Genomic DNA, 11,411 nt, shown 5'->3' on the forward strand with positions numbered 1-11,411 from the left:
ATTTACACAATAGATATCAGTTAGAATTCAGGGTCGAGGACGATCAATTTATGAGGAATACATCAAGATCATTACGCCGTACAAAGAAAATGATTGATCGAGGAAGGCGACAGATCGAGAATCAAGACAATTTCGTGATAGGTATCAACCTTATCCACCCGATCGAAGAGGCAACGGACGCGATAACGACTTCACCAGGAACGATAGAAGGAATGACCGCGGTCCGAGCAATCGAGGACTGATGAATAAGAATGGGTCCGACAAACCATCGGGAAATAAAGATGCCCCGAGAATATTAGAATACTGTTTCAATATGGATATGGCAGGCATAACAGCGGCTCTCGGTCGCATTGGAGAGGCAAGGTGGCCGAGGCCTCTCCAGTCCGACTCAAAGTGAAGAGATAAAAGCTTGATTTGCAAGTTCCATGGTACTCACGAGCACAGAACCGAGGATTGTCGGCAACTAAGGGAGGAAGTCGCTCGGTTGTTTAATTTGGGGTATCTTCGAGAATTCCTAACTGAACAAGCTAAGACTCACTTAAAAAACAAGGATGCCAACAAGCAGGTCGAACAGGAAGAACCTCAACATGTGATCAACATGATCATTGGGGGAAGTGGACATTCCCCAGGGACCGATATTGAAGCACACCAAAGTCTCCATCACAAGAGGAAATTAAACTCCGAGTTATGATCCCGAGGGTTTCATCTCGTTCAGCGGCGAGGACATAGAAGGCATTATTCAGCCTCATAACGATGCACTGGTAATATCTGTACTTATCAATAAATTTTAAATTAAACGTGTGTTAGTTGATCCAGGTAGCTCGGCTAATATCATTTGATGGAGAGTCGTTGAGCAACTGGGATTATTAGACCAGATCGTGCTAGCAGTCTGAGTACTTAACGGGTTTAACATGGCATGCGAAATGATGAAGGGTGAGATCACCCTGCCAGTCAACACGTCTGGAGCCACACAACAGGCTAAGTTCTATATGATCGAAGGAGACATGGGGTATAAAGCCTTGTTTGGAAGACCGTGGATATATAACATGAGGGCAATACCCTCAAATATACATCAACTGCTGAAATTCTAGACCCCAGAGGGAATTAAGACGGTCTGTGGTGAGCAGTAAGCTGCAAAAGAAATGTTCGGGTCGAGGAAGTGGCTCTGGCCCCTAAGGCTTCGGTACTGAAGGATGGGAAGCCGACCAAAGGAAAAGACGCTAAATAGCAATCACAGGCCCCGATCCCGATAGCCCCAAAATATCGGGAAGAGTACGCTACAGACGAGGAGACTGACTATAGGGTCCCGAGTTCCTTTGTGGCACCCGATGATTCGGACGCTACTAAGTCCACGATCGAGGAGCTGGAACAAGTCATACTATTCGTACATCTACCGGAGAGGAAGGTATACTTGGGCACGGGGTTAACCTCCGAGCTCAGGGAAAAATTCATTGAATTCCTTAAAACTAACGCTGATTGCTTTGCTTGGTCCCATTTAGATATGACATGTGTTCCGCCTGAGGTGACAACTTACAAGCTGAGCTTGGATCCAAATTGTCATCCGGTTAAGGAAAAAAGAATGCCGCAACCTGAGATCAAACACGCATTCATCAAGGACGAGGAAAATTTTGATATACTGAGGAAGTACAACATGAAGTTGAACCTGGAAAAATGCGCCTTCGGTGTCGGCTCGGGAAAATTTCTTGGTTTTATGGTATCCAACCGAGGAATAGAGATCAATCCGGACAAGATAAAGGCAATAGAGGATATCATCGTGGTAGACAACATAAAGGCAGTGCAAAGATTGATCGGATGAATAGCCGCACTGGGCCGCTTCATCTCTAGATCATCGGACAAGAGCCATCGATTCTTCTCGCTATTGAAGAAAAAAACCGACTTCGCCTGGACCCCCAAATGTCAAAAGGCTTTGGAGGGATTCAAGAAGTATTTATCAAGCCCTCCGTTGCTGCATACGCCAAAAGCGAACGAGCAGTTATACCTTTACTTGGCAGTATCCGAGATAGCGGTAAGTGGAGTCCTAGTTCGAGAAGAAGAAGGTACGCAATTTCCCATTTATTATGTGAGTAGAACCTTAGGCGATGCTGAGACAAGGTATCCACACTTAGAGAAATTAGCATTTGCTTTACTGAGTGCATCTAGGAAGCTGAAACCTTATTTTCAAAGTCATCCTATATGTGTTGTAACGTCGTACCCTTTAAGGAATGTCATGCATAAACTCGAGCTCTCATGCCGATTACCAAAATGGGCCGTGGAGATCAACGGGTATGACATTGAATATAAACCCCGAACCGCTATCATGTCCCAAATACTGCCAGACTTTGTGGCCGAATTTACACCGGCCATGGTCCCCGAGGTCGATAAAGAATTACTGCTCGCCTCAGGGACTATCTCGGGAGTCTGACCTTGTTCACGGACGGTGCCTCCAACGTGAAGTGGTCCGGGCTGGCGGTCGTTCTAAAACCCCCTACTGGCGACGTAATAAGACAATCAATTAATTCTGTGAAACTGACCAACAATGAAGCTAAGTACGAGGCTATGATTGCGTTGTGTCTAGAACTGGCTAAGAGCTTGGGAGCCGAGATCATTAAGGCCAAGTGTGATTCCCTCCTCGTGGTCAACCAAGTAAACGGGACGTTTGAAGTCAAAGATGACCGGATGCGGAGATACTTAGAAAAGTTACAAGTGGTACTGCATCAATTCAAAGAGTGGACACTAGAGCACATACCTCGGGATCAGAACAGTGAGGCCGACGCCTTGGCAAACTTAGGCTCGTCGGTAGAATCTGAAGGATTTAATTCCGGGACGGTGGTGCAGTTGATGAGTTCATTAATAGAAACCGGCCACGCTGAAGTAAACTTGACCGACTTAACTTGGGATTGGAGAAACAAATATGTGGACTACCTCGAATCGGGGAAGTTGCCTCCCGATCCCAAAGAATCGAGGGCCCTTCGAACCAAAACAATAAGATTTTGTTTGATTGATGGCCAGTTGTACCGAAGATCATTCTATAGCCCCTTGGAAAGGTGCTTAGGCCCCGGGGAAACTGACTATGTGATAAGAGAAGTCCACGGGGGAACTTGTGGAAACTATTTTGGTGCAGAATCGTTAGTACGAAAGCTGATCAGGGTCGGGTATTACTGGAGTGAGATAGAGAAGGATGTGAAGGACTTCGTTCAAAAATGCAATGAATGTCAAAGACATGCCCCTTCGATACATCAACCGGGGGAATTACTTCATCCGGTCCTTTCCCCTTGGCCGTTCATGAAATGGGGGATGGACATAGTAGGGCCTTTACCCTGGGCTCCAGGCAAGGCTCAGTACATTTTTCTTATGACGGACTACTTCTCTAAATGTGTTGAAGCACAGGCGTTCGAGAAGGTTAGAGAACAGGAAGTTATTGACTTTATTTGGGACCATATAGTTTGTCGATTCGGGATGCCAGCATAAATCGTGTGTAACAACGAGAAACAATTCATAGGCAGCAAAGTTAGTAAGTTCTTGGAAAAGAATAAAATCAAAAAGATATTGTCAACTCCATATCACCCAAGTGCGAACGATCAAGCGGAGTCAACAAATAAAACCATATTACAGGACCTAAAAAAAAGGCTGTCCGATTCAAAACACATGTGGAAGGAGATTCTGCCCGAGGTCTTATGGGCATATCGAATGACTGTAAGATCTAGCACTAGGAAAACCCCGTTCTCCCTGGTATATGGAGCCGAGGCATTGATACCTGTCGAAGCCGGTGAACCGAGCTTAAGATTCCGATACGCTACGGAGGCTTCGAATAATGAGGCAATGACTGCCAGTCTAAATTTAGTGGACGAAAGACGACAGGCTGCCTTTGTCCGATTAGCAGCTCAAAAGCAAAGGATGAGAAGATACTATAACCGGAGGGCCAACCTCAGACATTTTCAAGTCGGGGACTTGGTCCTGCGAAAAGTCACGCTCCATACCAAGAACCCCAACAAGGGAAAATTAGGCCCGAACTAGAAAGGACCGTACAGAATCACCGATATAACCGGGAAGGGTTCCTACCAGCTCACGCCCGAAGACGGAAAACAGCTACAAAACAACTGGAATGTTGCCCGTCTAAAACGATACTACTGTTGAGGTATGAATTATTCTTTACATTTCAAGTTTTTGAGGCTAACCCTTGCAGGTATACAACAAGGATGGACATCGAGAACAACACATTGGAAGACAAGAGGCCATAGAGCTAGGACTGAAAGCACGTGCTGCACTCTTTTTCCCTTCGTCCGGTTTTGTCCCGAAGTGGGTTTTTCGACGAGGTTTTTAATGAGGCAGCGCCGTACAGCGTGCTACCCAAAGTTAGAGAGATCGGTCAATAGTACTCGAGCCCTCATACTTCGGCCTCCAGTACTCGGGGACTATCATACCTTGGGCAAAATGCACAGCCTCCACGGCAACCGTGCTCGGTACCTATTCAAAGCCAAGGCTTGAACGGTAGGATTCATTGTAAGGGCCAAACGATCGATTGAATTGTGCCCGCTTAGTCTTTTCTTGCCATGGCAACTATTGTAGGCATGAATGTAATTGTTTGCCCCCGATCCGATCAATGAACTTAGAAATTTCCTCAAAGTATCATTCTTCTATGACCATTTCTCTTACATTGGTATATTCAGTTACTATGATGCATTTAAAGGGTACCGGACCCCAGGAGTCCGAAGTATAAAAATCGAAGGCTAAAGCCCTAATTATTAAAGACTACGGTCTAAATTATTGAATATTACGGTCTAAATTATTAAAGACTACGGTCTAAATTATAAATACTACGGTCTAAATAATTAAAGACTACGGTCTAAATAATTAAAGACTACGGTCTAAATTATAGAGATTACAGTCTAAATTATTAAAGACTACGATCCAAATTATTAAAGACTACGGTCCAAATTATTAAAGACTAAGGTCTAAATTGTTAAAAACTGCGGTTTAAGACATCAAAGGCTTTGGCCGAACAAGATCCGAAGCCATAGAGATTTCGATCTAAACACATAGTGCAACTCGGGGACGTCTAAGTGTGCAAACAGGAAAGTAAGGCTCGTATGTATTCGGTAAAGTACCACCGGTTCAAACTAAGATGCAACCGGTCTCGGAGTCATTCCTAAAACTTTTGTTAAGGCAGTCACTAATTGTTATAAATCCTAAACAAAAAGGATAGATGAATATCGAACATCGAGAGGTGACGATTAAAGTCGAGACAAAAACATTCATATATATATATATTCAAAATATTTACAAAGGCCCAAAAAATGGCCTCAAACTCAAAAAGAAAATTACATAAAGAAACAACAATCTAAGGCTTCTAAGCCTATTCTTCATCAGAGCCACCGGAACCTCAATCTGAATCAGCATCACTGTCTGACCCTTCGGGCTGATACTTGGCCTTTGCCTCCGCCTCGAGCCTCCTGGACACTACGAGCTCGGCCGCTACGTCTACTCCCTAGGATTGGACCTCCTCCAGTGCTTCCCTTCGGGATAAGCAACACATATATTCAGCTCTGTCACTACTCCGTCATTCTGTCGCTTCGACATCGGCTTTGTACTGAGCCAACATGTCATCAACATCAGAGAGTTATTCCAAGGCTTCATTGAGTTTGAGCTTCAGCTCGGTATTCTCATGGCCAAGAGTGTCACGCTCTGACTCAGCCGAGGTAAGCTTCTCCCGGAGTTCTCCATTGAGCTGAGACCATTTATCGGCCTTATCCACTGCTACCCGGAGCTTCTGCTTGAGCGACGCTAAACCCTCCTTAAGGGAGTCCTTCTCTGAAGCCAGGCCGTCCGTCTTGCTCTTGAAGGCTCCGAGCTCAGCCTTGAGTTCATCAAGCTCGGACCAGAGTTGCTCGATCTGGGTGACTTTCTCCCTGGCCTGAGAAGTAGTGGTATTAGCATCAGCTGTTAACCGACTGTTGTAAACTTCAAAAATCCTTACCTTCTCGGCCAGGAGGTCCCGTTCTTCTCGGGTTTTCTCCAAATCTGATTGAAGGGTGGAGGGGTCGGGCATACCTCTGATGTACTCCTCTCGTTGTTCGTAGAGTCGTTTGTATGACTCCGTCTGTTGGGTCTGGTCTCGGAGCCTATCCCCGAGACGGTCCACCTCCATCCTTATCGAAGAAAGCTTTCGTGGTGAAGTACGGAGGCCTGAGACAAAAGAAGAAGTTAATTATCAGGACGAGAGGAAAAAATTAGGACTTAGTATAAAAATAAAAATAAAATAAGGCATACCCGGTTCATAGCCTGCTGGGCCTCGTTAAAGAGGCACGATTCATCGACCTAGTTCATTTTTCGCAGGTCCTCCTCGGTCACCAAAGCGCGCAAATAGCTGGCCACTCCAACTAAATCGAACAACATGTTCACATTTGTCGGCACCAAAAATGTAACCTTCTTCATATAGTTTGGATCTGTGCTCGGGGCAGGGAACTGCTTCTCTATCGGGGGTCCAGAGATGACCCCAAATGGGGTGGCCTTTCTAGGAACTGTCAGGTGTTCAAACCCAGAGTAGTACTCTACCACGCTGGTTTTCCCATCTCCAAACAGGTGATTAATGATTTGGTCGAAGGACCGAGATGGATCCGTCGGTTTCTCTTCTGCACCAACGCCCTCAGAATGGGTAGGTATTCGTCGAGGCGACGACTCCGGTGTGTGTGTGGTGGCCTCAGCTAATATAGATATATCCCTGTCCAGGTGCAGTAATTCATCCTTGTAAAGAGATTGGGCTGGGGTAGGAAAAGCTCCCTCCGAAACAGCAGCAACAGCAGAGACTCCCTTCGTTTGGTCAGTGGTTTCCGGAACTACTGATGAGGGAGCTGTATTCTTTGAGCTTTTCAGCTCTTGGTTGGTGTTTTCCAAATCTTGGAGGTCCGGGTCGACGCCTTCCGATCTCAGGGGCTGGACTACCGAGGATAACAAGACATCCTCGTCCTCAGAATAGTCTTTGAGCCTACCAGGGGTATCGAAACCCAAGACCTGGGCCTTAGTGGTCTTTTGGGAGATGCCCCTTTTGACCTTGCTCACCATCTTCCTTTTCTTCTTACCCTCAGCAGGATCATCGGAAGGGTCAGGAGACCATTTTTTCTTCTCTGTGGGTTTTTCCTCCTCTGCTGGGGCTTCGTCCTCCAAAGGCAAGCCCGACGCATCAGTATCGGTGCTTTTTCGGAGTGTGGTGATGTTCGATAAGCTTGCAAGAAAAAGAACGGAGAGACCAGTTAATAACCGACAAATTGAGCAAAGAGGTAAGGGGTATGTTGGCCTGAGGTACTCATCGTGATATAGAGCCTCCAATCTGTCTTTTGAAAGTAACTGCCACCTGCGCTCGGCATAAGAGAGCTGGCTACATATACTCTCAACCCAAAGTTTGAACTTTGGAACTGCATTAAGGACTTGAGGAGTGGCTGCAAATAAAAGCAAAGTTTGCGGTCTTAAAAATACGGTACCAGAAAGATTTTCATCTACTGGAAGGGAGATGCACTTACGCTTTGGGTTCCACTTCTCGGGAAACGGAAGCTTATTGGAGGGGATGAGGTCCTCGGTCCTCACTCGGACGAACCTGCTTTGCCATCCTCGTCGATACTCGAAAAAGGAGCTTTCTTCGCTCGTGGGGCAAGCTTGATCAAACTACCCCGGAACACTCGGGGATTGTACAATGGGAGGGGGTGGTCTACTGTGAAGGGCTCCTTCTTATTGTCCATAAAATAAAGGAGGAGTGTTACAATTCTCCAAAAGGAGGGGTAAATTTGATCGAGGCAAAGGTCGTGCCTCTTACAAAACTCTACAACCACCGAGTTGAGAGGGCCAAACGTGAAGGGATAAGTGTAAACACTTAGATACCCTTTCACATAAGTCGTGATGTCTTCCTCGAGGCTGGGGATGACGATGCTTTTCCCCTTCCAGTCACAGTCTTCCCGGACCTTCACGAGTTTGTCCGAGGTAATGGCACAGAGATACTGCTGTTATACCCCATTTTAACCGGGTCAAAGCGGAGTACAACATATTGGTGATTCCTAATTCTTTAACTTAAGGAGTCGCCACCTAATTATTTTAACGGTGAATTAGGACACCTATTTTAACTAAGTAAATGCCTAAAATAAACTCCAATTTTAAAGGTCTTACTAACCTAATAAATTCTAGGTAAGGGTTCTAAATATCCTAATGGAAAGGTCTTAGGCATCCATTAGAATCCGTTAATTACGGTTACCGATCAAACTTAGGTTAATTTAAAAGGGGTAAGTGTAAGCGTAAAAAAAAAAATGTTTAAAGTCCACGTTTTAAGAGGAAACTAACTAAATTAACTTAGAGAAAAGCATTTATGTCAACTTTGTTTAAGAAGATCATCTTTTGAAATCCATTTCCTCATTTGAAAACGATGCTAATGACACCCTTTAATCTTTATTAAAAATACTAATTTTTTTTTTGTCGTGAATAATATTTAAAAATTAAGATGACTCTACTTATATTCAAGGAAGGATTAGATTCGTTAGAAAAATGAAGGCTACTTCGTACAATAGATTTATTTAGTGAAAATATTTAAGCAAACTCCAACACCTGAAATAACATTATTAACTAAAGTAAAACCTTGAATGAAACTTGGCTTTTAAATTAGACTTCATTCTCAAAAGGCAACTTGAAGTAAAAATTAGCAAAAGTTTTTTTTTTTTTTTAAAAAAAAAAAAAAAAAAAAAACATCATTTGCTGGAAGAAAGCTAGACATTGAACGTTTAACCAAAAGATAGATAAGACTTATTTGACAAAATATTTCTTGACTCAAAGTTGGTGAAAAAGAATTATCCCATCTCTAAAATTTAAGAATTAGTTTCAAAGTCTTGAAATAACAAAAGGAATTCATGCCTTTGTAAAGCTATTTATATGACTATTTCAACATTGCTGATCAGTGAAAACTCATTAATGGTTATTCTTAAAGCTAAGGTACTAACCAAAACTAATTAAGAGCTAATTAAAACACTTATTTTTAAGGTCTTCTAGTTAGAACTTGATTAATATAATAGGCTACTGTTTTGGTCCTAAATAATGAACCGAATATGGTAAAATCTTAAAACAAATAAGGTAAATAACAATTAAGTGATCATGAAAATAACTAAAGCGGATCGCCTCATCCGATAGCCAAAATGAAGACTCTTTTATCCCCTTCACTGTTTATATAGTGTAGGAGAAAATATGCAGAGAAGTAAAGGAGTTGTAAACGGAAATGTGCGGCGGACTCCATGGATGCCGAGTCTCTTCTCGAAACTCAAAGTACTCCACCCGTGTACATGCAATGAAGAGTTAACAGAAACTTGGAATTAGAAAGGATGCTATTCAAAAGAAATATATGAACTCGGATAAGAATCACATGATTAAATATTTAAGAACATTTAGCTGAGTTAAAGCATAGTCATGTTTCTTTTAAGTAACAATAAATCTACACTTCATAGCAAAGTACTCAAGTTCAGTTTTTACTTAATGCAAAATTCCCCAAAGTGAAAAGCATAACACATGATTTCAACATTATCGGCATATTTAGTTTATTTCACATATCAAAACTTTCCGGTAAAAATATATCCCACCTTTATACTCTTAGCATCAACTAGAAGAAGATATAGAGGCCTAAAATATACTACTACTAGTTTTTTAAGAAATGATACTTCGAGCAAATATTCTAATACACCATGAGGGGAACTAAACAGATCTTAAAGATATGGCATTCGAGATTCATGAGTTGAAGCATATTTTACGTAACCAACTGTCGAAGAAAACAAATTATGCATATTGAATCATGATATCTAATTATGGGAACAAAATCCTAAAATCACATCGAGCAAGCAGAACATGAGCAGCACTTATGAATATTTTTAAAGGATCATTATTCCTAAACATGAAATCATAATCATTCTTTCTCAACACAAGAAGTAAGGCCAAACCAGCAACCTTAGTTTTCTTACCAGCAAACATGTAGTATGCTTTGTCCACATAACATATTTTTAAGATCTCGAAAACATGATTTTTAGATGAGACTAATACCAGTCATGGAGTTGAACTAATATAAAACATTATATTATGACAGAGTTTAACCGATGTGCTAAAGATTAAGGATTAAAATAGTTACTACAGTATTATTTAAGGTTATGAAGTTCTCGAAAGTTATTGAAGGACATAGTAGTATATAAATAAGAGAGCTTGCAAAACATGATGTTCTGAGCTTGCCAAACATTCTGTTCGAACATAGTAAAAAAAAATTACATTCAAACCTTAAGCTAATTAATCCTATTCATGAACCAAGATTTCAAACTAGGATTTCTAGACATGGAATATACAGGCATTTTTGAAAATCATCTCGACAAAATAAGAATAGCAGAGGATATCTAAACATGATTCTTAACACATATACACCTTTCTAATGAAGCAGTAGACACAGCCTAAGAGATCCGAAGTAAACGACACCAAACATATTGAATGCCTTGAAAAATAAAGAAATTAACCACACTTCCACAATATGTACAAAATCATAAACATGCTTAGAACTAAGAAATCGACGAGCAAAAAGACACCACTGACCTGCTATAGGTGCAGCGAAATGAGGCTTTAGGTCTCTGCCTCACCCTCTAAAACGAACGACGCTCCAATTCGAGATAAGAAGAGAATGAATACAAAGTGCCTTGAGAAGAAAAACAAATAGTAAGAAGATAATGGTTTCAAAGAGAAAAGTGGCGGCCTAAAGAACTTGGTCCAAATGGACTCCAAATGCTAGTATTTATAGATACAAAATAGGGTTTTCTCGGATTCAAAGTTTTGGGCGGGATTTTATACGAATTTGCTGTTTGAAATCAAAATTGAATCTCCTAAGGTTGATTTTTCTCAGAAATTTCAGAGGTGTTTTGGCCTTTTCTGTTGACCTCATTAGAGAGGAGGTATAAGGGGTCCTTATAGGTGACAGTTCTTACCCGGAAATGGAAGGACAATGCTCTGTCATGGCTGATGAACATTGGAGCTTTGCTTGAAAGAGGAAAAAGATGAGAAAGGGATGTGTGCGGCTGATTTTGAGTAGAAATTAGGTTTGCAAATGTTTAGGGATATTTGCGATGGATAGGCTAAAACGTTTGGGCCAGGCTTTCGGTTAGAGTTGGCTGAAATGGACGGATTCGGGCTACATTTTGGGTCATTAGTGGCCAAATCATGGATCAAATTTTTATAAATTGGGCTAGTGTGAAGTATTTTATTTTGTATTTAAGATACTTTCTTCCTTATATTCATTTGGGCTCCTAAATTAAGATGAAAGACACTCTTTAGTTAATTATATATTAACGCGTGCTAAGGACAAAGAGAATTTGAGAGAATTATGGCCGAACTCCGGTCTCTGAGTTGCCTACATATCTTGG

At 42.0% G+C, this 11,411-nt stretch overlaps 1 protein-coding gene and 1 long non-coding RNA gene across 3 annotated transcripts; both read right to left on the minus strand.

Annotated features, from left to right (window-relative positions):
• Positions 1-5,249: 5,249 nt before the first annotated feature.
• On the minus strand, positions 5,250-6,457 carry LOC132041411 (uncharacterized). 2 transcript variants are annotated; one of them, XM_059432129.1, is made up of 3 exons: positions 6,268-6,457; positions 5,975-6,183; positions 5,250-5,911 (listed from the first exon to the last, which is right to left on the minus strand). In XM_059432129.1, exons 2-3 carry the CDS (start codon positions 6,143-6,145, stop codon positions 5,618-5,620), a joined length of 465 nt encoding a protein of 154 aa, XP_059288112.1. In that variant the 5' UTR covers positions 6,146-6,183; positions 6,268-6,457; the 3' UTR covers positions 5,250-5,617. The 2 variants fall into 2 exon arrangements, with proteins under 2 accessions (XP_059288112.1, XP_059288111.1); XM_059432128.1 differs by having other exon boundaries at positions 5,250-6,183.
• A 2,259-nt stretch (positions 6,458-8,716) lies between these two features.
• LOC132041412 (uncharacterized) lies at positions 8,717-11,154 on the minus strand. The gene is made up of 2 exons (XR_009411017.1): positions 10,977-11,154; positions 8,717-10,690 (listed from the first exon to the last, which is right to left on the minus strand). It is a non-coding gene; the product is annotated as an uncharacterized LOC132041412 (long non-coding RNA).
• Between the last annotated feature and the right edge of the window lie 257 nt (positions 11,155-11,411).

Source organism: Lycium ferocissimum, unplaced genomic scaffold (genome assembly GCF_029784015.1).
Source record: "Lycium ferocissimum isolate CSIRO_LF1 unplaced genomic scaffold, AGI_CSIRO_Lferr_CH_V1 ctg1011, whole genome shotgun sequence".
NCBI classification, from domain to species: Eukaryota; Viridiplantae; Streptophyta; class Magnoliopsida; order Solanales; family Solanaceae; genus Lycium; species Lycium ferocissimum.

Excerpts from the sequence above, each read along its gene's own strand:
- LOC132041411 (XM_059432128.1), bottom strand. The coding sequence starts at position 6,145 with ATGGAGGTGGACCGTCTCGGGGATAGGCTCCGAGACCAGACCCAACAG.